The 27,318-nt window shown below is 44.1% G+C and overlaps 1 protein-coding gene across 1 annotated transcript in view; it reads left to right on the top strand.

Moving 5' to 3' along the window:
* Positions 1–27,318, top strand: part of LOC309845034 (serine/threonine-protein kinase MRCK alpha-like) — a 66,588-nt gene that overhangs the window by 13,766 nt on the left and 25,504 nt on the right. The window contains exons 4-6 of the mRNA XM_082692489.1: positions 12,916–13,026; positions 23,943–24,026; positions 26,219–26,324. Coding sequence (XP_082548615.1) covers positions 12,916–13,026; positions 23,943–24,026; positions 26,219–26,324 — 301 coding nt within the window. The remainder of the gene's footprint in view (positions 1–12,915; positions 13,027–23,942; positions 24,027–26,218; positions 26,325–27,318) is intronic.

Below are 27,318 nucleotides of genomic sequence, written 5' to 3'. Positions count from 1 at the left end.
GTGACCCTGGGAGGCAGAGCTCTGTGGGAGATTCTAGAATCGTTGTGCCCCAGTCAGAGCAAACACCTGAAGTCAGAGATCTTCGACACTGATTCCTGGGGATTACTCTGGTCCCCCTACCATGGTAGTCAGCACAGAGCTGGGGCACACCGTGGGCAAATGACATTTTGGCCTGGGACTGTCTCTCAGTAGACCCAGTGGTCCCTGTGTCTAATCTGTGGTGAGGTCCACGGTCACTGAGTGCATGCTGGGAATAAACACACTCAAAAACTGTATGAGCCATGCATGACCCCCATGGCCTGGGGCAGCTCCTTGTGGGAAAGTCTCTCAGGTGGATTCCAAGAGAGCCCGAAGATCCCTGCCACCTGCTGCACAGATGCTAGAAAATACCCCCCGCCTTAGTCTGGGCAGGGTGAGAGAAGGAGAGGGACCGTCAGCTCCCTTGGCTAAGTCACAATCAGTGGATTCTGAGTGAATTGGAAGGGAGACTGCCCCTGGTGGACCTGACCTAGTCAAGCGAACCCTCGCCACGAAGTTCGTGTCAGAGAGACGTTCCCCTTGACATTGAAGAAGTCAGCCCCTCTGAGTTTGACAGCTGCAAGGAAACAAATTCTGTAACAACCAGGAGAGCTACAGAAGGAGCCCAAGCCTCAGGTGACACCCCAACCCTTTCCAACGCCTTGATTCCAGCCTTAGGAGACCCTCGGCGGTGGACCAAGCTCCGCCGTGCCCACCAGGCTCCGGGCCCAGCACCGGGAGCTGACAGACAGGTTCTGTTCGAGGGAGTGACACGTGCCAGCCATGTTGCTGTGTGTCAGCTAGGGGAAACGGAGACGAGCAGTAGAGCCCAGGGGGTCCTGTGTCCAGGAACAGGTGCAGCGTGCAGCATGAAGACCGACCGAGGCCGGATGGCTCGTCTCCAGGGTCCCGCACTGCCCGCCTGCTCTGTGCAGCAGCACACGGGCCACGCTCGGTGCGAGAGTCTACTGAAACGTCATTACACAGTGACTTCAGTGGCAGCTGCGGCTGCACATCTGGTGCCGCTGCCGGAGAAGAAGAGCTCACCTGCTTCCTAGCTGCTGCCTTACAGATGTTTTTTTCCCTTTTACACCAATTGCTAATTTCCATTTTGTACGCGTATTAATGATCCCTATAGCTGCTTTTTGGCTGGTAGGAATTATAAAACAACATTAGTTTCCATACATATATCTATCTCAGAGATGTTAAAATGTAAAAAAAAAAAAAAAAAAGTACAAATTATAGTTTGTAAAATACGGCCAATGACAACCCTGAAAATAACTGCAGGGAAAATGCGGCATGCTGTACTCAGAAAATAATCAAACAGATCTTCCGGAAATGAAAATTATATGGACATAACTGGCAGGAAAAATGCACAGAACAGACAGAAGGGAGAATTAATGAATTATAAGACAAATCAGAACAGGATGGAGAGAGAAAATTCTAGAAAATACAGTAGAGAGGATGAACATAGCAGGCGTGAGGTGAGAAGTTCTAAACAGCATTTGGTCCAAGCTCTGAAGAGTGAGTGGAGATAACAGAGCAATAGTTGAAAATATAACAGGGAGACTTCTTCAGACTCAGGAGTAGATCCACAGACTCAAGAAGCTTAGCAAATCCCAGGCGTGAGCAATGAGAACAGCAATGAGAACAATGAGATCACATCCAGACACATGCATCTTATGTCATCCTGAGTGCAAAAAGAGAGATTGCCTAAACCCGACGGCAAGTGGCAAGGTGTCAGAATCATGAGAAACTTGGAGAAGAAAGACATACACAAGTGCCGTAAGGGCATCGCTGGCGACCTAGAAACACAGCAGAAGTACCTTTCAAGAATGAGGGTGAATTTCTCTCATGTACAGACGAATGAGAACTAAGAGAAGAGAATCTGTCAGCGACACAATACCACTGAGGGAAATTCTCGAGAAGGTACTTCGGGCAGAAAGAAAGTTGTCCGGAAGGACGGGTCTAGGATGAAAGAGTCGAGAACGAAGGTGAACACATAAGCAGATGTAAATGAACACTGCCTGACTGCAACAGTGGACGCAGTGTCTAGAGGACTGCAGAACAAAACAAGACGAATTTAACCTGTTAATTCAGGAGAGGGGTTAGCAAATCTACAACAGTCTAACATCTGGGCATTGCCCAGGAAGGAGGGGAAAGGCTGGATCACATTTGGATTTGCAAAGTTAGCAGGGTACGTCTTAATTTCCAGGGAAACTACAAATAGAACAGGAACAGTCTGATGAGGTTCAAAGGCAGAAGGAGCACTCACGGAGTCAGCTAATCTAACAAGACGAGACAGGAGAGGCAAGGAAACCATGAGCAGAGGGGACAGATGGTGATCAAGAACCAAGACGGTGGAAAGACATCTCAGTAACCACTAGCCAAACTGATTACAAGAGACAGAAACACTCCAGGGACAAAAAAATACTGTCAGAATAGATACAATAAACTCTTAACACATACTACATACTGTTCATGAGTAAAGAAGGTTTTAATGTCAATTCGACATTAACTGAAGGGAGGCTGAGATCACTATATAAATAATCATAAAACCCAACACAAAAAGTATTATTGGCAGTAAAAGTCACGTGATTATATAATGAAAAGCTACTTTTACCTAGAAGTCATACCAGTTTTAAATATATACGAACAAGTAGTGTACCTTAGATATATATAGTAAGAAGAAGTAGACAAATTCTCAGTGATAGGGAATTACTCAGTAATTTATAGGAAATATTTGAATAAAATGATAACAAAACTGACCAACAAATACAGGACACACAACAAATGCTGAAAGCACTTTCTTCTTAAGATCTCAGAATTTTTTTTTTTAAATGAGCAGACGGACTACAAACTAAGGCTCAACAAACATTAGTGGGTTGGACTCATGGAGAGTATGTTCTCTGAAGGTGAAAGAACAAAGTTAGAGTTAAGTATTTTAAAGATATATGTTAGGGGCACCTGGGTGGCTCAGTGGGTTAAGCCTCTGCCTTTGGCTCAGGTCATGATCTCAGGGTTCTGGGATCGAGCCCCGCATCAGGCTCTCTGCTCCATGGGGAGCCTGCTTCCCCCGTCTCTCTCTCTCTCTCTGCCTGCTGCTCTGCCTACTTGTGATCTGTCTCTGACAAATAAATAAAAAAAAACTTTAAAAATATATGTTAAACTCCTACGTGCAAATAAAGAAATACATTTTTAAGTAAACCAGGAGTCAAAGGAGAAATTCTAATAGAAGTGAGAGGACAGTTTGGACTAATAACAAAAAGAGCGCACTTCAGTATTTGTGGAATGCAGCTAAAGCAGTATTTAAAACACATGCATAGCCTTCTGTACATAAAATTTAAAGAAGAAATCCTGAAAAATTAATGAGCTAAGCATCTGTTTTTAGAAGTTACAGAAAAACAGAAATTTAAACTTGAAGAGGGTGGAAGGCAAAAAAGTAGTAACTTAGAAGCAAAACTTTATGATATAGAGAAAGTACCAAAATAGAAAGGAACAGTAAAGCCAACAGTTTCAACTTTGATAAAACCAATAAAAGTGACAAAAGCATGTGATGGTTCACTGAGAAACAAAAATGGGAAGAAAAGGTACATAAGGCCAATATAAAAAAATGATTAAAAGGACATCATATCTGAGGCAGATAGTTAAAGATAATGTAGTATATCCTAACTTTGGACCATTTCAAAATATGAAAAACGTGTAAGAAAAATTTGGACAAATTAGAAAATATCAATTATTCAAATCAACTCCAAAATGTGAAAAGCCTGAATATTCCTATAATTATTAAAGAAATTGAATCTGTTGTTAATTATCTTCCCATGATAAAATTCTAGGCCCAGACAGCTTCTATCAAACATTCAAGAAGAAATGATTCCAATCTTCTGGAACTCTTCCAGAGAACAGAAAAGGAGGAAATACTTCCTGTGATGGTTAGTTTTGTGAGTCAACTTTACTGGGCCACAGAGTGCCCAGACGTTTAGTCAAGACGAGTCTGTGAGGGTGTTTGGGATGAGATAGCAGTTGAATAGAAAAGATTGCTCTACCCAGTGTGGGTGACCTCATCCAATCAGTTGAAGGCCTGGATAGAGGGCATACACTGACCCTCCTGTGAATAAGAGGGAACTCCTTCTGCTTGACCAAATGGGCAGGGCATTGGTCGTTTCTTGGACTTGAATAGAAACACTGTCTTTTCTTTGGTCTTAAGCCTCCTGGCCTTTGGTCCGGGACTGACACCTTATAGCTGTCTTAGATCTCCAGCTTGCTGACTGCAGATCTCAGGACTCTGCAGCCCCCATCAGCATGTGAACTAATTCCTTTCAATAAATCTTTGTATGTTTACAAAGTTAGGGTGACACATATAAACATATGAAGATACATAAACAAATAATATGTATATTTATTTATTACGAGGAAGCGGCTCACATCGTTATGGTAAAGAATTGACAAGAGACAGATCTAGATGTATTCCCCCCGTCGGATCTGTTCCTCTGGACAGCTCTGACCAGGAAGGATTTTGAGGCCCAGAAGTAAAGTCTCCTCCAACAAATACTTAGAAATGAGGAAGTGGCTTTGGAGCTGGGTGATGGGCGAGGCCAGGAGAGGCTTGCAGCACAGCCAGAAAAAGCCCAGACTGCCAGGAAGGGTCTGTGAGTAGATTATAGGCATTCGGGTGATTCTGGTGGGAGCCGGGAGGGAACGTGGGGAGCTGGGTAGGAGGCCTCCATCTTCTTAGAGAACAAAAATCATCACGGACATGAAGGGCTGTTCTAGACAGTTCTCAGACGGAAAGGAGGGAGAGCTTACTGGAAAGCCAAGGGAAGACAAACTTTGTTGTAAAGGAGCAAAGAACATGGCTGAACTGTGTTCTAGGGTTTTGTGGGGGGCAGAACGTGCCCTGTTGGGCAGAGGGGACTTCGAGGCCAAGTGCTGGAGGTCTGGCTTGGGTCCTCATTGCCGCGAGAGGAGAGGAATGAGTTGAAAGAAGGACTTGTCCAGCAGCCGGAGCCAGAGGGGAATGCACCCTGCGGAGGGGCAGAGACTCCAGAGGAGGCGGCCAGGAAGACGGACCAGATGCTGGAGCTGCGCTGTGGGGAGCCCGGGCTGCCTGGGGCCATGGTAGCGGGGATGGGGGTGCAAGGAAGGATCCTCCCTGGGGAACTCGGACGGAGCCTGGCCCTGCCTGCGCGCCTCCAGCCTCTAGAACTTCTACCTTCGTCCGAGGGTTGCTTCCACTCTCCCTGCAGGCTTGTCCGAGGCTTGGCCGCACAGGATAGACACGCTGAGTGTTGGGCAGGGAAGGACAGTGTCCAGGCTCCGTGGAAACGAAGATTGTATCAGCCGAGAAACAGACGACTCCCGGGAGCAGCCCGCTCTCTGCCGGAGCACATGGGGAGTGGGGACTGACCGGGAAGGGAGCGAAACGAAGCGTGAAGGGAATCTCGTCAGGGTCATGTCACCGTCACATCTTCGGTTACGCGGATGCTGCTGTGCCGCCTGTTCTCTGTTGTGTTGCTGAGGAGATAAAAAACCTTTTCTTCTTGACCCCATTCTAACCCTGGATTTAATAGATTATGCTTCTGCAAACTGAAATAAAACATTTTTCACATTAAAAAAGAAAAGGAATCAGAAACTAGAACTTTAGGAAATTCTTGAGCCCGTCCGTAGCGCTAAAAAGGAGGAAGCTTTTTCGGAAAACACTGAGGGCGTGCCTGTGTCACCGTTCGATAAAGACGTCAGGGCTGTGACTCAGGATTTAAGCAGCCCTGTCGGCAGGGGCCAGGAACAGAGACGGCGATCAAACAGCAGAGAGGCTGCCGGTTTGGAGGGAAAGAGACAGAGCCGGCTGCGGGAAGGGAGGACTGGATTGTACAGGGCTGGACCACAGAGCTACCAGGCTGTGAACGTGCACTGTTCCTCAGCAAAGGGAAGAATGACCCTGAGGGCAATTCAGAGACCCTAAGGGCTGGGGGCGCCTGGGGGGCTCAGTCAGTTAGGTGTTTGCCTTCGGCTCAGGTCTTGATTTCAGGGTCCTGGGATTGAGACCGGAGTCGGGCTCCCTGCTCAGTGGGAAGGCTGCTTCTCCCTCTTCTCCCCGGCTCGAGCTCTCTGTCACTATTTCTGTTTCTTTCTCAAATAAATAAATAAATAAATAAATAAATAAAATCTTTAAAAACAAACAAGCAAACAGACCATAAGGGCTGACCCTCTCACCGCAAGCTCAGGGACAAGGCTGCATCTGTCCTTGGTTTCAGAGGGCAGAAAAGCTACAGAGCACCAGGTGGGCCTGGGAAGGGAGGCTGGCACCTCGGTGGGCCTGGATGGGAGGACAGGGAGCCAAACAGGTTGATCCTCCAGCCTTAAGATGGGCTGGTATCTGCCTGTTTGGACTTGCCCGGGACCTGCCACTCCTTCCTTCTTCCCCATTTCTCCCCTTTTGGAGTGGCTCCTCCTGGGCCTGTCCCACCAGTGTATTTTGGAAGCAGTAACGTGTACTTTCAAAGATTCCCCGCTGGAGAGGAACTTGCCTTGGGACGAATCTACTTCCAATCCCTCCCAGACCTGATTTAGGTGATTCTGAGACCGGACCTCGGACTTCTGACTTAGAGGTGGTGCTGAGCAAAGGCTTCCAGGGATGCTGGAGTGAAATGCAAGAATTGTGTGTGTGAGGATGTGAATTTTGGGGGACCGGGGACAGTAACTATAAAACAAGTTGTGTTCCCCCACCCCCCAACCCAATTCTTATGTTGAAACCTTGATGCTCAATGTGACTGCATTTGGAGATGGGGTTTTTACAAGATTATTAAGGTTAAATGAGATAATAAGGTTGGGGGCTCTACTCTGATGAGCTTGGAGGGCTTCTCTCCCTCCTTCTCTCCCCTCTAGCTACCCTCCCCACTCCCCAGGGAGAATGCAGTGAGAATGGGGCCACCTATAAACCAGGGAGAGGCTCTCCTCAGAACCCCACTGTGCTGACCTTCCTCTTGTCCCCCAAGACACAGTACTTTGTTCTGGCAGCCCTAGTTAACTAAAACACGCCCAGATCACTCTCAGTGGCTAATGTAACTTCGTGAGGACACTATTAGAAGGAAAGATTACAGTCTAATCTTACTACAGTGAAAAGAATTCTTTTTTAATTAGTATTTTATTTTATTTTTTTTTTAAGATTTTATTTATTTATTTGACAGAGAGCGATCACAAGTAGGCAGAGAAGCAGGCAGAAAGAGAGGAGGAAGCAGGCTCCCCGCTGAGCAGAGAGCCAGATGTGGGGCTCTATCCCAGGACCCTGGGATCATGACCTGAGCCGAAAGCAGAGGCTTTAACCCACTGAGCCACCCAGGCACCCCTAATTAGTATTTTATTGGCTTTACATCTGCTGTGGAAAATACAGGTTTTTGTTTTAATTGAGAACATAGCCTTAAGTTTTAACTACAGATTTAAACAATTGTTGAGTGTAAGCCTATAATAAGGATGCTCCCATGGTTATTAAAGAAACTTGTATACAACCCGGCATTTTGGCTGAAAATACAGACGCATTTTCAAGCTATAGTTCTGAATTTTAACAAGGACATGCATGGTTTCGCCTGTGCTGATGGCAATGGTATTCCTTGGAGCGAATCAAAGATAATAGACGTTGTTTTCAGTATGTTTCATTGTTATTGCCCAAAGGTGCAACATCTTTGTGAAACACCAAATCTGACCTTTTGAATGAGCCTAGCTAGACAATGGAAATTCCCATGATGCTGAACACGAAAAATTATTTTGAAAAATTGCTGAACTGAATCCAGTTATATACATAAAAAACTAAAAGCCAAAAACCACAATCTGACTGATTTGGTGCCAACCCAGTAAGGCAAAGTTCAACACCAGAAAATGAATCAGCATAGCCTATTAACAGATTAAAAAAAAAAAGGTCTGATTTCAATAAAATCATAAAAATATCTAATAAAATTCAATATCTTCTTTTTTAAAAAAGATTTTGTTTATTTATTTGACAGAGAGAGATCACAAGGAGGCAGAGAAGCTGGCAGAGAGAGAGGAGGAAGCAGGCTCCCTGCGGAGCAGAGAACCCGATGCTGGCCTCGATCCCAGGACCCTGGGTTCATGACCTGAGCCGAAGGCAGAGGCTTACCCCACTAAGCCACCCAGCAGCCCCCAGCCACACAGTTTTTAACAGCATTTAGGAACAAGATAAAGATGCCAGCTGTGACTATTTCTATTCGATGTAATATGGAGGGACTTTTCAATGTATTATTAGAATTAGTAAAAAAAGTTTAGCAAGATGGTTGATTTGCTAATATATATACATATAGAGAAATACAGAAATCAATATACAAAAGTCAGTATGTGGAATAAATTTTAAGTATAGAATATACTGCGACTACCATGTTGATATGCAGAAATTGAATGGATTTCTATATCAGTTGAGAAATATGTAATTACCCTTTTTAAAAACAGACATCATTAACAATAGCATAAGAAATCGAGTATTTAGAAATTACTCTAATAGTAGCTACAAGACTCCTGGGAAGAAATATTATAAAATTGAAAGGAAGGGCATCTGCAAAGGCCTGAATGAAATAGGGCAGTGCTATAGTCCTAGACTGAGACTTGACACTGTAAAGATCTCAATTCCCCTTAACTGATCGTGTATCAGTTCAACCAACATTCTATCAAGATTGAAGATTCAAAAGACTATATCAAGATTCAATAAAATCCTGATAAAAATCCCAATCCCCCCCATGGAACTCGAAATGTACATGGAAACGCAAAAGACCAAGCAAGAAAGAATGTTTTTGAAGATGAAATTGGCTGAGCTTGCTCTATGAAATGTCAAGATGTTAAAGAACGACAGTAATGCGGGGCACCTGGTGGGCTCAGTGGGTTAAGCCTCTGCCTTCAGCTCAGGTCATGATCTCAGGGTCTTGGGATCGAGCCCCGCATCGGGCTCCCTGCTCAGCGGGGAGTTAGCTTCTCCCTCTCCCTCTCCCTCTGCCCCTCCCCACAGCTCCTTCTCTCTCTCTCTCTTAAATCAAAAAGATCTTGAAAAAGAACCACGGTAGTTGAAACAGTAGGGTACTGGCAAACTCGCAGACACACAGACCAATGGAACAGAACAATATCCAGAGAAAAAGGTACAAAGGCCGACGACAGAAACACAAGGCTCAGAGTGGACAAAGACACTTGCTCCTGGACAACAGGCGAAGGCTTGTGTGCCGAGTCTGGGAAGAGCCTGCGCCAGAGAGAGAAAGTCATCCGCTCAGCACGGGAGGGGCAGGACACTTCCCAGGCAATTCACAGAAGCAGAAATCCAAAGACAATAAACACGTGAAAAAATGCTAGACCCCCTGAGACACGTGACTGCAGGGCTCATAAATGCTCGGCCGGCAAGCGCTGGGGGGCCCATGGGGGCCTGAGGCTGCTGGGTGCCCTACCTTACGCTGCGGCGGCCTTGCTCCTCTGTCCAAAAGTACAGGAGCTTCACGACTGACAAACCCAGACGCTCGGCCGCTGGGCAGTGAGTAGAGGAATGGTGGGGTCTTGTCGTACGATGAATTCCAGCCGAGCAGCACAGACGACTGAGCCACTGTGGTGCGCACCGCACGGACGAGTCTTGCCACCTGGTGTCGAGGGATGGGTGACTAGGTGACCGGCTTGAGGGGGCCCATGATGGAATGGGCATCAGTGAGTCAAGGAACTCTAATAACGCACTGTATGTTAAGTGACTGAATTGAATTAAAGTTTAAAAACCCCACGGCATTGAGTGAAAAAGCCAGGCACCCAGGAGCACAGGCTGGGAACAAATGAGACTACAGCCCCCCTCAGCTCATTGGCAGGGGTGCCCTCTGCTCCGCAGGCCTGGGGCAACTCAGCCGGCAGCACCACTAGCAGAGCCCGCGGTCACTTCCCGCTGCCAGTGCTTGTCGGACTGGCCTCCGTGGTTCTCGCTGGGACTGCGAGACTCATCTCCGCACCAACCTCCAGGGACCTCTGGGGACTGAGACTGATCACTGACAGCCCCGGAGAACACGCATGTGCCCAGAGCCACTTTTTACTGGCGAATTTAAAGCACAAGCCTAGGAATTAGGCTGTGGGGAGGGAGAAGGGGCGTCACCCAAGCGGTCAGGTGTCTAGGCTACCCAGGGCTTTCTGAAAGAGAAGCCCTAACCCTGACGCCGGTGGGGGGAGTGGGGGACAGTCTAATTCCTGCTCGTGTGGCTCCTCGATGTGTGCTGCAGCTGGAGGTATGATTATTCGGGATGGATGACTTTTGAAACTGAGGCCTCCGCAGTCCTGCAGACCATCAAGCATTTAAATTAGGGTCAGAGGTCTCCAGGCAGGCACTGACCCTCTGCAGGGTTTAGGGATGCATACTTAATGTGGCAAACTTCTAAACAAATGCAAAGAGGTGACTACTGTGCCTAAGAGGGTTTCCTTTAGGGAGGAGGGAGGTTGTGACTGGGTCGCAGGAGTGGCTCCCGGCCGCCAACGTCCCATTTCGGATTGTTAGGGTACGGAGTCGACCACCCCTCAATTAGACAGAGAACACTCTCGATAATGCAAGTCACACAGCGAGGTTTATTTCCAGCTAGCTGGGGTCCAAGTATCCACCCGGCGCAGCGGGTTTCAACAAGGACCCCAAGCACTCAAAGCCAAGGGTTTATATAGCATTTTCAAGGCACTTCTTCATAGCTACATACATATGCACCCCACTTTGACAGTTTAACTTTGTTTAACCTTTTGCCACACCAGCGTCACCCTGGCGTCATCCTGGCTGTTAAGCGAGATTTAGGTTTAGAGGAAATTTAACTTTATTTACATTTCCTTCTGCCTCAGCCTCCTTCCGTTTTATGGTGCAACCTTAGGCCTTGAGGAACTGAGCCCTTTGTCACTGGAAACTGGGCCATTGAAGAGATAGACCTTTTTGTTAATCACCAGGACATTTGCAAACCAAGGGAGATTCCTGTCTTGCAGGATTGTGATCTCTGCAAGTTAACTATTTGTTTTTCTTTAACATTTGGTCCCTATGGCACCATTACCTAACCTCCCTGGTGGTATATGATTAAGTTGTTTTTTCAGATTTTAGCTACTTTCTCTCATCTCAAGTTATGTGTGCCCTGTGGGCGGGTTAGGGACGTTCAGTAAAATGGCTTCCCGGCCTTCAGGATGGCCATTCTTATGCTAACCCACTCTTACAGTGCAAGGTGCCAGCTTTTGCTTTGCCAAGATGGCTGTACTTATGTCAGGGCTAGACTCGAGGTGGGTACAGCCTTGTTTTTCTTGGCCTTCACACCTGCAGCTGATTTCTGGGACTCCCCTGGGGGAGGGGAGCAGGGACTGTAAAATAGGTCCTTACAGGATGTCCAGCGGCATGCTCCAGGATGTGTGCATCGCAGTGATTAACATTCTGTGACTCAGGCCCTTGCCCTGTATTTGCTGCATCTCACGCTGAGAACACAAATTCTCTGAACAAAGAGAAAACCAGTGTGGACAGAACGGCCGGCGAGACAGAGGGTGAGGACCTGCGGCTGGGATCAGAGGCTGGGAGGGGGGATGCAGGGCCGGCCGAGAGCGAGGCGGGAGGCCCTGAGTTTCCTGTGTGCCCTGTGATGACCGCCGGATGAGCACAGCGCACGAGGGGCCCTGCCAGGCGTTGCTGGGCTTTGAGTTCCAGCCTTCAGCAACAAGCCCAAGGACGTTGTTGGGAGCCTTGCTGATTTCTTCACTATTAGCCACAGAGAAAACGAGATTAATGAATAGGAACTAATCCACAAGCAGATTTCTGAATTCTCCACGCCAAAAAGGCACCCATCAAGTACTACGTGAATAGTGTGTCCTATTTCACAAAAAGGGTCACACGAATTAATGGCAGAAGACACTGTCTCCAACTTGAGAAATGAAAAAACCAGGACATTTGGGGATTTAAGCCATGTATCTGAAGCGGCCCTGAACGGAAAACAAGTTCAGGAGTAATTTACTAGCAGAGAGCGTTGCTTTGCGTATAGTCAATGATTTCTGCTTCTAATTGATCGGCCCGACTGAAGAGCTTGTGGTCTGTTGCCCAAGAACATGTTCATGATAAGGGGCTGGAGCTACAGGCAGTGAACGGGGAAGAAGTAACCAGGAAGACACGGGCTAGTGTGACGAGGCTTGTTTGCACCACCTTCCTGGCCCCAGATGTCCCCTCCCTGGTGACAGGAATGTCCTCCCTCCTCCTGGGACAGGGAGGGCACCTTTCACAGGGAGAAGATTGCCTGCTTTCAGGACAAAGGAAAGTCAGACTGTCCTGCACGCACTGACTCTTTCTCAGGTGCCTTTAATTCAAAACATCCGTATGCCTGAGTGGGACACCTGCAAGAGATACCCGTGGGCAGAATTCTCTTTAGTTTCTAGTCCACATTTCGGTTACCCAACTCTGGATGGAATCCACCTTTCTTTCGACTTCTTAGCACTTTCTTTTCTCTTTCTTCCTTTTAAAGATTTTACTTATTTGAGAGAGAGTGCACACGAGCAGGGAAGGGCAGAGGGAGATGGAGAAGCAGGCTCCCCACTGGGAGCCTTCCAGCAGGAAGCCGGATGCGGGACTGGATCCCAGGAACCCGAGATCACGACCCCAGTGGAAGGCAGACGCCCCACGGGCTGAGCCCCCTAGGTTCCTGTCCTGGTGCTTCCCAGGGGAAGGGCAGGCGGGAGCGTGTGGAGCAGCGCTCGGTGCCGTGGTGGGAGCAGATCGCTCCTGGCGGCGGCGTGATGGCAGCAGCCTCATGTGTTCAAACATGTCTAACAAAAATGCTAGAATTACAGCCGCTTACTGAGAAATACTGTAATGTTCACGGTGGACATTAAGAACCATGAACTCTAAACACTGAGCTCCTGCTTTTCGTTTTTTTTTTCTAGACAGATCCGGTTGAGAACATGTTTGAACAGAACCTCAAGATCAAGTTCTACATCAGTTCTGGACCCGCATCTCTGTCCTCACACAGTGGAGACGAAGCCAACCCCGTTAAGGTGCCACCTGGGAGAGCTTGGCTTCCACCCTGTCGGCGTGTGACACGGCAAAGGGAGAACGAGCCCCGATCAGATAGACGGCGCCGTGTCTCTCCTCATGGAAAGCACTGCGGGGCCGGCATGGTCTCTGGTCCCTTAGCGGGTCCTCAGGTTAACTGGTGGCGCTGGGGGATTTGGTGCTCACAGGAAAACTCTGCTCCTCAAAGCCTGTGACAGACAACACAGCCTCCATGGGCTCTTGAGGAACAGCAGCTTGCGACTGCGTCTGCTCCGAGCACTCGGGAATCAGGGTAAAGCAGGAACCTGCACTGGAGCATCCAGTCCAGGGCTCGGTGTAATTAGTAAGCTGTAAACTATCTGTAATATATGCTTATGTAAACATAAACATAGCTGGAAATATTTTCTCTTCTTCTATACGATGGCACGTAAAACAACGTTTCATTAGCTCTTCCTTCACGTTAATTAGAGACCGAGTCTCTGCAAGAGAAAATGTTTCCTGCAGAAGGTGAAGGGGTCGGTGCCTCTCTGCTCAGGCGCTTCCTGCTCAGAAACGCTGTGCCCCTGCACCCCGGTTAATCTGGGTAGGGGTTCTTTGCTGCCGGCTTTGGGGCCAGGGGCTGGGCCAGAGGCTGTGTGAGGCGTACGTGTGGTTTAGTCGGGAAGGCTCCAGTGTGGCCTCTAGTGGTGCCAGACCTTACCTGCAAATTCTGCTCTGCTCGGAGTCTCCAAAATTTTGATGACCATTTATCTTACTGGTTGAAAAGTTTAGTGACTGAAGCTTTTCTATCATAGAGGAATAACCCACCATGAATCCCCAGGTCTACTGCCCACGAGGCAGCCAGTTTTGTGTCAGATAGAGAGACGAGGATGAAATGGAAGGCACTGCCCGTGTGACTGGCACTGTCCTCCCCCTGGGACGCCCCTGCCCTCTTCTTGTACTCGGTGTCACATGCACGGGTACAAGTCCGCCGCTGGGGACTGCTCAGCCGGCATGAAGCACGCGCACACGAAGTCCCTGCTCCTGCACAGCGGGCAGTGCTGAGACGCCTCCCTCGCTCCGAGTGGTGTTCCGGCATGCCTGGGCCCGTGCGCTTAGATCTACAGGTCGGTTCTCCTCTGGAGGCGCGTCTGGGTTCCTGCCCTGTCTCACCACCGCAGTGTCTCCATTATAGTGAGCCTGTCTGGGCCCTGATGCTTCTACGGCATCCCCTCTCCCCAGTCCAGGGTCTCAGCCATCTGCGGCCAACCAGGCTCCCGAGCAGGTGACCTCTGCCTGACAGGTGCTCAGGATGCCTGACAGGTGCTCAGGAGGCCCCCAGGCCCCGAGCCTAGGGCCTACAGCATTCAGCTCGTGTCATCTCATCCCGCGGACACTTCAGCATCCCCCGTATCACAAGATGAAGGGAAGGGATGGGACAAGAAGATGTTTTGGGAGAGAGAGTGAGACCACATTCACCTAACTTTTATTACAGTGTATTGTTCAAACTGGTCAAATTTGTTATTGTTGTTCATCCCTTACCATTCCTAATTTATAAAGCAGACTTCTTCACAGGTGTGTATGAATAGGAAAATGTATGTATGTATATAAGGTTTGGTACTATGTGTGGTTTCAGTACCCACTGGGGGGTCTGCTTACATACGGGCGAATTTGTTCACTATTTTCACATACATGGGTATTATCAATGTAAAATTTTGGCAACAGAGTGCTTTAATTTCCAGGGAATAGTTGCAGGTTTTATGGAAGCCTTGCAGGTACGGTATGAATTTAGTTTTCCTAGCCTACTTGTAATTTACTATTACAAAATTATTGACTATATTTCCTATGTTGCACTTTTCATCTGCATGAGTTATTTATAACTGGGAGTTTTTATTTTTTATTATTTTTTTTAACTTAAATTCAATGAGTCAACATCTAACACATCACTAGTTTCTGATGTAGTGTTCAATGACTCAGTGGCTGCGTGTAACTGGGAGTTTGTATTTCTTGGTCCCCTTCATCCACTTTATCCGTCCCACCACACTTCTCCCTTCTGCCAACCACCAGTGTGTTCTCTGTTTTTATTCAGAGATATTTATACTCACGTCTTCTTTATCCCTTCATACTGGGGGACACTTGTGCTGCTTCCATGTCTTGGCTACCGTAAATAATGCTGCAATAAACAGAGGAGTGCAGATACCTTTTCAAATCAGTATTTTCACTTTCTTTGGGTCAATACCCAGCAGTGGAATTACTGGATCACATGGTACTTCTATTTTTAAATTTTGGAGAAAGCTCTGCATTGGTTTCCATAGTGGCTGCACCAGTCTGCATTCCCACCATGGTGGATCCGGGTTCCCTTCTCTCCCTATCCTTGTCCACATGTATTTCTTGCCTTTTTGATAATAATCATTCTGACAGGTGTGAGGTGGGAGCTCACTGTGATTTTGACTTGCATTTCCCTGATGATGAGTGATATTGAGCATCTTTTCATGTGTCTGTTGGCCATCTGTGTGTCTTCTTTGGGAAAAAAAAGTGTCTATTCAGGTCCTCTGCCCATTTTAAAGTCAGATTATTTGGCTTTTTGGTGTTGAGTTGCATGAGTTCTTTATATATTTTGGACATTAACCCTAACTGGATATAGTATTTGCAAGTATCTTGTCCCATTCGGCACATTGCCTTTTCATTTTGTTGATAGTTACCTTCGTCGTGCAAGTTTTAAAAAATTTTGGTCTACTCCCAATAGTTTATGCTTGCTTTGTTTCTCTTCCCTGAGGAGACATGTCTATAAATATGTTGCAGAGGGTGATGTCCAAGAGATTACTGCCTATATTTTCTTAGGGTTTTTATGGTTTCAGGTCTCACATTTAGGTCTTAAACCCATCTTGAATTTATTTTTGTGTATGGTCTAAGAAAGTGGTCCAGTTTCATTCTTTTGCATGTAGCCGTCCAGTTTTCCCAACCCCATCTGTACCATCCTTTTCTTACTGAATAGTCTTGGTATCCTTGTTGAAAATCAGTTGATTGTATAAGTGAGGGTTAATTTCTGGGCATTTCATTGGTATATATAACTGTCTGTATGTCAGTACCACACTTAGCTTTCTAAGTGGGAGACCCCCCACTCCAAACTCTGTTCTTTTCAATATTGTTTGGGCCATTTGGATCCCTTGAGAGTCCATATGCCTTTTGGGATAAATTTTCCTATTTCTGCAAAAGTGTCTCTGAGACTTTGATAAGAACTGCACTGAAACTGTGGCTCATTTTGGGTAATATGGACATCTTAACAATATTAATTCTTCTAATACATGAATATGGGATGTTATTCCATTTATTGGCATCCTCTGGATTTCTTTCTCCAATGTTCTGTAGCTTACAGTGTACAAATTATTTGCCTCCATGGTTAAGTTTATTCCTAAGCTTTTTTTTCTTTTCCATGCTATTACAAAGGGGGTTTTTTCATGTATGATCATGTCATCTGTGAATAAATGTACACAGGTCCTCTTCCCGTATAAATTTTAGAATAATATTGTTTATATCTGTAACAAAGCGTTATAGTACTAGCATTTTGAGAGAGGCAGCATTAAACCTGTATTTATTTATTTATAAAAAGATTTTATTTATTTATTTATTTGACAGACAGAGATCACAAATAGGCAGAGAAGCAGGCAGAGAGAGAGGGGAAGCATGTTCCCTGCCGAGCAGAGAGCCCGATGCGGGGCTTGATCTCAGGACCCTGAGATCATGACCTGAGCCGAAGGCAGAGGCTTTAACCCATTGAGCCACTCAGGCACCCCAAAACCTGCATTGAATCTAGAGAGAACTGGCAGCATTCCTATGTTGAGTCTTTCCATTCATGGGCTCAGTATGCCTCTCCTCTGACTTACATATTCTTGGACTTCTCTCAACAGCACTTTGTTGTTTTGAGCACACAAGTCTTGGACGTGTTTTGTAAGATTTACAGCTAAGTATTTTTTTTTTTTTTTAGCAACTGTAGATGGTGTTGTCAAAGTATAGTTGATTTTTGTATGTTGATCTTGTATCTTGAGAACCTTAAAGCTCATTAATTTCTTAGGATGTTTTTGTTTGTGCGTGTAAATTCCTTGGAATTTTCTATGATCATTTCATCTGAAAATTGGTATAGTTTTATTTCTTCCTTCCCAATCTGTATGGCTTTTGTTTCCTTCTCTTGCCCTACTGCCCTGGCTAGAACTTCCATTGCTATCACAGAAGGATGGACATCTCTTGTACTCACATTAAGGGAAAACAACTCAATCTTTCACCACTAATTATGATGGTAGATATAGGATTTTTGTAGATGCTCTTTACTAATTTGAGGAAATTTCTTCCGTTCTAGGTTGCAGAGAGTTTTTATCACAAATGAATTAAAATTTTTGGAATGTTACTTCTGCATTAATGTATTCTATGACGAATTTTTGTTTGTTAGCCTGTTAATATGACAGATAGCATTGACTGATTTTCAAATACTGGGTCAGCTTTACTTCTCTGAAATAAACACAATACTCATAATGTATATGCTTTGTGTACACTGTGGGATTCTATTTGCTAATATACTGGTAAGACTTTTGTATCTACATTAACCCAGAATGTCTGTCCGCAGTGTTTTCGTGTATGTGCTGCTCTTGTCTGATTTTGCCATCATAGTAATATAGGCTTCATAGAATGTGTTGGAGAGTATTCTCTTTTATTTAGTGAAAAAAATTGTAGGATATTATTTATAATTATTTTTTAAGCATTTGCTATAATTTTTGAATAAAGCTAATCTGGAGATTTCTTTTTGGGAGTTTTTAAGTTATAGATTTGATTTCTTTAATAGTTTTCAGATTATTCAAATTACTTATCTCCTATTGGGTGAATTGTGGTAGTTTGTACTTTTGGAGAAACTGGTCCATTTTATTTAAGAGCTTTCATTGTGGATATATAATTTACTACTCTATTGTGTCAACACTTTATCTGATCAAAAAAAGTGTGGCAACTTCACCTCCCTTTACATCATTTTACTCTTCCTCACTTGTAATAGAATTGTGTTACATCTCTCGCTCTATGTACTGAGGGATATTAGACAGTGTTACAATGTCTGCTTCAACCAGCTAACATAATTTAGAAAATCTATCAAGACCATACTTTCAGGGATCATCTCTACAGGCTGTTCCTAGAAAAGTTTCTCTCCACGTGTAGAATGTCCAAAACCACAAGGAGGAGATACAGTGTCCCTTCCCAAGAGTGAAGCTGGGTCTGGATGTTGCTTCTCCAGCTGCCCTTTGCCACTGATGATCATTTTTCTCCTCCTCTGGAGGAGTAAAAGGGAAGGGACACCCTTTGAGAGGCTTCTAAAAAAAAAAAATCTATCCTATTTACCTGTATTTTCACTCTTGCCACATTCTTTCTTCCTTTTGGTTCTTTCATTTCCCTTCTGTGTAGAGAACTTACTGTAACCATCCCAGGTATACTGCAGACAAGTACTCTCCAAGTTTTTGAGACCGTTTTGATTTAAAAATCACTTAAAAATTTAGTGGGCTTTAGGGACACCTTGCTGACCCAGTCTGTAGATCATGCAACCCTTGGTCTCAGGATTTTAAGTTTGAGCTGCACATTAGGTGTAGAGATTACTTAAAAATAAAATCTTTTCTTTTTTTCAGAAAGATTTTACTTATTTATTTGACAGAGAAAAAGTGAGAGGGAACATGCAGGGGGGGGGGAGGGGCAGAGGAGAGAGAGAGAAGGAAGCTCCCCGCTGAGCAAAGGAACCAAGCAGGGTTCCTGGGGCTCGATCCCAGGACCCTGGGATCATGACGTGAGCTGAAGGCAGATGCTTAGCCAACTGAGCCATCCAGGCATCCCAAGGAACCTCTTAAAAAAATAAAATCTTCGGAAAAATTTAGTGGACTTTATTTGGGGCTAGTTTTACATTCATAGAAAAATTTAGTGCCAAATACAAGTTCTTACTTACCTGTCTCACCACCACCCACCCGCCCCCATCCCAGTTATTTCCATTGTTAACAACTTGCGTTAGTTTGGTACATTTGTTACAGTTATGAGCCGTTATTATTATTATTAACTGAAGTCTATCGTTAAGGATCACATTTTGGATTACACACTTTATGAATGTACAACCAGATAAATGACAAACAGGTAACAGACAGATCGATCACTATGGTATCAGAAACGCGCAGTTCACTGTTTTAACGACACCTGTTCCCCACCTATTCTTCCCTCCCTCTCTCCACCACCTCAAATCCTGGAAACCACCAGCCTTTCCACTGTCTTCACAGCTTTGCTCTTTCCACTGCCATATAGCTGGAATCGTATAGCTTTTTCAGATTGGTTTCTTTCATTTCGCAATGTGCATTTAATACATTTTTTCCCTCTGGCTGCTTTCATTATTGTTTTTTTTTTTAATTTAATTTTTTGCCTTTAGTTTCCAGAAGTTTTACTACATTGTGTCTTGAATGTATTTCTTTGGGTTTATCCTATTCAGAACTCAGCTTCTTTAATCTATTGTCTATGTCTTTAGCTGAACTCAGGATTTTCAGACATTATTTTTCTGAGGACTTTCTCAGCCTCACCCTTTATACTCTCCTTCTGGGACTCTGATGTTAGATCTTTTGTAATAGTCCTATTTTTCCTGTATATTTTGTCTATGATGTTCATATAGGATAATTTATATTGTTCTATCAAGTTCATGAATTCTCTCCTCTGTTCTGTTCTTCTTTTGAGCCATCCTCTGAATTTTTAATAGTGATTACTGCATTTTTTAAGTTTCTCAAATTCCACTGGTTCTTCCTTACAGCTTCTATTTCTTTACTGAGACTTTTTACAAGTTTTTAAAAAATGCTTTTGCCAGAATGTTTCTTTGATTCATATAAAAATTAGAATCTCTTCGTCTATAGCTACAAAAATTCTTTCTGGGATTTTGATTGGTGTTGCATTAAATGAATAGATCAATGAGAATTAATATACTCACTATATGGCATCTTCCAATTCATGAACATGGTATGCCATTCCATGTATTTAGGGCTTAACTGCTTTCATCAGTGCTTGGTAGTTGTCAGGCAACAGAGTCTGTGCATGTTTTGTTAAACATATGTTTATAAATATATATTTACTTATTTAGTTATATATATATGTGTGTGTGTGTGTGTGTGTATATATATATATATATTTAAATTTTAGAGGTACTGTGAATAGTACTTAAATAGTACTTTAAAATCAGTTTCCTATAGATTCAATGCAATCCCAGTCCAAACTCTGGCAAGTTATTTTGTGAATGTTGACAAACTGATACTATAGTTTATACACAGAGACACAAGACCAAGAATAATCAATATAATATTAAAGGGGAAGAACCAAGGTGGAGGACTGATGCTACCCAACGTCAATACTTACTATACCGCTACAGTAACCAAGACAGCATGGTATTGGTAAAAGCAAAGACAGACAGATTGATGGGACAGAACAGGAAGCCCAGAAATAGACCCACATAAATATGATCAACTGATCCTTGGCACGAGAACAAAAGCAAAACAATGGAGAGAAGGTGGGCTTTTCAACAAACGGTGCTGGGACAACAGGACATCCACCTGCAAAAGAATAAATCTAGACTCAGAGCTTACACGCTCCACAAAAATTAACTCAAAATGCACCACAGACCTAAATGTAAAATGCAAAACTATAAAACTCATTGAAGAGATCACAGGAGAAAATCTAGATGACCTTGAATTTGGCAATGACTTTTTAGACACAGTATCCAAAGATAAGCTGGGCTCTATTAAAATGAAAAACTCCTCTATAAAGACAACGTCAAGAGAATGCAAAGACAGTTGACAGATTGAGGGAAAGTATTTGCAAAGACAAATTTAAACTGCTATCCAAAATACACAAAGAACTCTTAAAACTCAACAATAAAAAAACGAAACAATTAAAAAAGAGCCAAAGACCTATACAGGTACTTCAATACAGAAGATACATGGATTATAAATAAGCATGTGATCTCCTATCCGATGTAATCGGAGAAGTGCAAAACTTAAAACAACGAGACACCACTCCACGCCTGTCAGCCTGGCCAAAACCTGGAATGCTGACACCACCTCACGCCCGTGTGGCCACAGTGACTTCGACCATCGCTGCTCAGAGTGCAGCATGGTGCAGCACCTGGAAGGCGGTCTGGCTGTGTCTTACAGATCTGAGCACACTCTTCCATACTACCCTGCAGCTGCACTCCTCGATCCTTACCTAAATAAAATGATAACTAATCCCTGTATCTAATTATGTACATGGATGTTTATAGCAGCTTTATTCGTAAATGCCACAAGGTGGAAGCAACCAAGATGTGCTTTAGCAGGTGACGGATAAATGGTACATCCAGACAATGGGACATTACTCACTATTTAAAAGAAACAAATTATTAAACCATGTAAAGCCATGAAGAGACCTTAAAGTATTCACACATAAAAGAGCTCATCTGGGGACGCCTGGGTGGCTCAGTTGGTTAAGCAGCTGCCTTCGGCTCAGGTCGTGATCCCAGCGTCCTGGGATCGAGTCCCATATCGGGCTCCTTGCTCCGCCGGGAGCCTCCTACTCCCTCTGACTCTGCCTGCCACTCTGTCTGCCTGTGCTCACTCTTGCTCTCTCTCTCTGACAAATAAATAAATAAAATCTTAAAAAAAAAAAAAGCTCATCTGAAAAGGCAACATACTGTACGATTCCAACCACACGACGTTTGAAACAGGCAAAACCACGGGTCTAGTGAAGCAATTGGCACTCGCCATGGTTCGGGGGAGAAAGGGTGAACAGGTGACGCACAGAGGATTTTGGAGGTCGTGAAGATACTCTGTACGGTACCATGTTGGTGGACACATGTCTGCACATTTGTCCAAATCCACAGAACGTTACAACACCAAGAATGAACCCTAGCGCAAACTATGGACTTTGAGGGATGATGTGTCAGTATTTCACGGATTCTAATTCTGGTGGGAGATGTTGATAACTGGGGAGGCTGTGCATGTGTGGGGGCAGGGGATAGGAAATCTCTGTACTTTCCCTCAATTTTTCTATGAACCTTAAACTGTTCTGAAATATTGTCTTGGTAAAAAAAAATCAGTTCCCAATTATTTATTGGTGTTATACAGAAATATGATCAATTGTGTTAACCCTGTGTCCTGTGATCTTCCCAAACTTACCAGTTTAAGATTTTTTTCCTTTGACATTCCTTGGAATTGTCTATGCACACAATCATATCATCTGCAAATAGGACAGTTTCTTTCCCAGTTCAACCTAGAACACCGGCTAGGATTTTCAGCTTGATGTTGAATTAAAGTGGTGGTTGTGGTCATTCTTGCCTTGTTTTCATTCTTAGGCGGAAGCATTCGATTTTTCACCCTGAGTGGTAATGCTTGCCTTTGTTTTTTTGTAAATGCCTTTCATCTGATTAAGGAAATCCTTCCTATTCCTAGTCTGTTGAGAGTTTAATCATTAATGGATATTGAATTTGTCAAACGCTTTTTGCATCAACTGGTACGATGTGGTATCTCTTCTTTAGACTTAAGATAGTCTCTTTTTAAACAAAAGAAGATTAAAACAAGGGTAATTCATCAATAAATATCTAATATTTAAGAGAAAATCTTTATCATATTCATTTTTATAAATTCATATGAAAAAGTCTATTTAATGGGACACAGTAAATAGCACAGTGAATCTCCATCAATTTCTTTTTAAAGTGCCTTGATTTTTTTTTTTTTTTTACTTTATTAACATATAATGTATTGTTTGTTTCAGGGGTACAGGTCTGTGATTCTCAGTCTTACACAATTCACAGTCTCACCACAGCACACACCCTCCCCAATGTCCCTCCCCCAGCCACCCCATCCCTCCAACCCCACTCCCACTCCAACAACCTTCAGTTTGTTTCCTGAGATTAAGAGTCTCTCATGCTTTGTCTCCCTCTCTGGTTTCATCTTGTTTCATTTTTCCCTCTCTTCTCCTATGATCGTCTGTCTTCTTTCTCAAATTCCTCATATCAATGAGATCATAGGATAATTGTCTTTCTCTGATTGACTTATCTGACTTAGCATAATGCTCTTTAGTTCCATCCACAACATTGCAAATGGCAAGATTTCATTTTTTTGAGCCCTTTTGAAAGTATTTTTGTAAATTTGGCACATGTCCCCTACCTCCTGCATTTACTACCAAACTTGTAGGTTTTCTCCACGGTATGTGCCATCCTGAAAGGACGGACATTCCTCAAGTCTGTATACCTACATGTTCTGCTTAACCATTTAACATCTTCCTTACAACTAAGTGTACTAGTAACACCTGTAAGCATCCAATTCTTCCCATTTCAAGAAATATTTTCTGAGTTCCCAGGAAAGAAATATTGTATGTCATATAGACAGCTAAGTTTTACAGTAGTTGAAGTCTAACTATATAAAGGTGATCTAGATTATCTAAGAATATTTTTAGATAATTAGTACTAACTCAATCTTGCTGAACCCTCTGTAATTGATTTTAATATATTTCCATATATGTACAGCCATTAAATTCTTATTCACACTTACAAAACAGGTATTTCAAAGAGTCTTTTGAGGACTCTGATCATATATCTACTTATTAAAAGTCCCTTCCAAATACACTTATGATGGGTGTTCTTTTAACGTGGTCCACATGCTATGACATATTATTTGAAATAATAATATACCAACCTGCAACACATTGTATAAGATAAACACACACTTTGTTTGTGGGAAGGGAAGCATATACTAAATCACTTAAAATGTCTTTTCCCCACTGTAAGAATTTTAATTTTACTATGTTTTTGTCTATTAACCAGTATAATCCTTTTGCCTCATTGGGGGAATTACTCCATCCTCACAGTTTTGGAGATCTGTGTAACGTGTCCTTGTCTATGTTCATTCCCTTGATTCAGGTTGTAGATTCTGCTCATCTTCCGGTCCACACTCCAACAATAAAGAGAAAGGAATATCACAGTAGCATCCGCCTTCCAACTAAGGTACTTGATTTAATTATAAGCTGAGCGGGTTCCTTTCAAAATGAGAATAAACTGGTTTTGCTGTTACTGCCTTGGTATTTACCAAAATATTTTTTTTGCAGTTACATTCATCAAACCTCCAATCAGATTTAAAAATTAACACAACAGAAAATTCCATTATAAAAATCTTCTTAAGGTTTGATTACAGCACAGGGGTGAAACATTTTGACTACTTCAGGGGAATGTCTTTTCTATTAAATGGGCTTTGCATGCCTGTCAAGTCTCATTTAGAAATCTTGGACGATGGTAAACTAATTAACTGAGTTTTGCCATGAAATCCACTCAAGGGATCCTGTATCTCATAACTTACTCCCAGATAAATTCCAAATTCAGCCATAATTCAAATGTAAAACTGAAACCACGTATTAGAAATACATTAGAAAGTCTTATAATTTTGGAGGAAAGCCTTCCATTTTTTTAATCAATGTACTGCCTATTTAACGAATAGTTAAAAATGACCAAAATATTCAAAGCATTCCTTTTTATTAGCAATAAGTAACCAGAAGCTGTAACAAACAGCAATAAAAAGGAAATTCATAAACACAATAAACCTGTTTTCCCAAACCTGATAGCAAATACTATCATAAATGATTAAACACTAAATCTTTTCAATTAAAACCAGGAACAGTATAGAATTACCCCATATCACCGTTAGTATTCAGTCATTTCTAGGAAATGCAATAAAAATGAAAATAAAATGGCTGGAATATACACTGGAACATAATGGTCTTTCACAAGGTCAGTATGACTGTTTGCCCACAAAACCCAAGAGATTCTGGTTTAGAAAAATAACCTACTAAAATTAATAAGGTAATTTGAAAATAAGGTAAATATATAAAATAACATGGGTTATCTCTGTAATATAATGAATATCTAGGAAAGAAATAGAAGACATTTCCATGCCAAGATCAACAAAAATATACATTAAGGAAAACAGAATAAAACACGATGAGTGTTCTGTCAAAATGAATGTAAGGCAGTATCAATCTGAATATCGAAAGTATTTTATTTTCTTCTTTCTGGTTTTCCTTTCTTTGTTGCGGTTCATCGCAGTGTATTAGAAAAGGTATACATCTCTGCTAACAAAAGCCAAGAAAGGGAGAAAAAGAGCAGGTGCAGATGTCAGCTTCAGGAGGGAGGTGAGAGCGTGGGTGAGATGGGCAGAGCTGAGGGATCTTAACGCTGAGTGATGGGGACGCCTACTGACCAGGCAGCGGGTCCCTTAGAAGCCTAGAAGCACTCAGGGACTGGAGACACCAGGTCCCCCAGGAGGTGAGGGTGCTGTGCAGCTGTGCAGAAGGGGGCAAACCGAAGACCTGAATAGGGGGTGTGGGGAGCCCCACCCCACATGGGGTCCAGGGCAGGGCAAGCAGACTGCCCTTCTGTCCACGGTATGATGAGGAAGAAGACACACGAAGGACGGCAGACTTGCCAGCGGGTGTTTGGAGAAGCCAGAGTTTGTTAGGATTCCCGTGTTGCCCTTTTACGGTAACAGTAATTTTGAGGACAAAGGGGACTGATCAGGGACTGGCCGACCCTCGGCGGGTTACCGATCTGCTGCTCATGGTGACGGCACATGCAGCTCTCCTCGGTGGGGCTTTGGTTCGGAGTTTCAGGATGCCTCTGTCCCACAGCCACACAGCCTGCTTTGCTGCACCCTCCAATTCACGATTTTTTTTATTGGTAGACAATGAAACACATGATTTGCTAGAGAGAAAATTTTAAAATTATTCTTTCCTTCCACAGAAGGTATAAAAACTGTGTTCCTTCTGGCTTTCTCCTCATTCAAGTATGTAGGCAGAGGCCGTCTCACCCGCCACGGCAGCATCTGTCAGTTGAGACAGCATCGTTGCAAGGTTCAGAATATACTGGACCAAATAAAAGCCAGGCCCGATTTATTCGGTTCCAAACAGTATTAATGAGTATGTGATCACCAGTAGATGATTCTCTTCCTCCTCCTCTTTCTTTCCTTGGTAATTTTTTGGGATCCCTTGCTCAACATTTCGTAGTTAGGAAGGAATGAGGGGACAAGATCTTCCGTTCTGGTGAGAAAGTCGGGAGCTGCTTTTCTTTGTGCAGAAAATGGTATCTGTGACCAGAACCACTGCTTCAGTGTGATTTCACCTCCTGTGCTTGGTTGGTCTGTCTTGTAGAGTAAGAGCCACCGGTTTTTCCTCACGTCCTTCACGGCCCCCACCAAGTGTCACCAGTGCACGTCTCTGATGGTGGGTTTGATAAGACAAGGCTGTGCCTGCGACGGTAAGACCCGGGGAAGAGTGGTGCGGGGGGCCAAGGCCGGCGTCTCTACGTGGTCCTTACGTGCCCTTGTCTGCAGGGGCTCCCCCAGCAAAGCACACACCCGGGTGGGTAGAAACACAGACGTGTTGCTCATAGGCCGGAAGTCTGGTTCTGGTGAGAGCGGTCTTCAGGGGGGCAGAGCACGGATTTCTGCCTGTGCCCCCACAGGGTGAAGGGGCCTCCCTCATCAGAGCGTTCATCCCAAGCATGAGGGCTCTGCCCGCTGCTCCCTAGCGTCTCCCATGGATGGGCCCCACCTCCAAACATCACTACATTGGGGGGTACAATGTCAACATATGGATTTTGGGGGGACACATTCAGTCCGTCGCAATACGTCATTAAGCAAACATTCTGTTGTCTCTGAATTGCAGAAGCATGGCAGGAAAGGGATTCCTTTGCTAAAAATCTCTCGGAATCTGTTGCATTTTGGAAAGATTGGACCCTTGGTCGTTGGGAATGTTAGGGGGACTGTGGCACTGTGAGACGGCAGCCTTTGCGGCCTGTGTGCGCTATCCCCGGAAGCCCTGCTGTGCAGCCTTCAGGCAGGGCCACATCTTTTAAGAACATGCATTTAGGAATATTTCGTTCCCTGTAATACTGCTAGAGCACGATGACCAGATTCAGGAGTTCATGTGGCAGGAAACGGACGCTATCCGTGAGCTGTAGCTGCTTTATCTGACTCATTCAATCTACTGTAAATACTACTCTCAGGGAGCAAAGTGCTTTTGGAAATATCGGACAGTGGGTCACTGTGCTCTAGGACGAGGAATGAGGGAAACTTCTAGGCAACAGACCCTGTGCTGTGGTGGGTTCCCTTGCCAGCGCTGTCCAGTGCTCACTCCAGGACACGGTGCTGAGCAGGACAACATTCCTGCCCTCAGCACTGCCACCGTCACACCCCCTTTACCATAAATGCAACCTGGTGCATGAGACAAAACGGGATCTAAAATGGGGA

This window comes from Mustela nivalis (assembly GCF_964662115.1).
Source record: "Mustela nivalis genome assembly, chromosome: 12".
NCBI classification, from domain to species: domain Eukaryota; kingdom Metazoa; phylum Chordata; class Mammalia; order Carnivora; family Mustelidae; genus Mustela; species Mustela nivalis.
The sequence above is the reverse complement of the archived record's forward strand: the minus strand, read 5'-3'. Positions and strand labels throughout refer to the sequence as shown.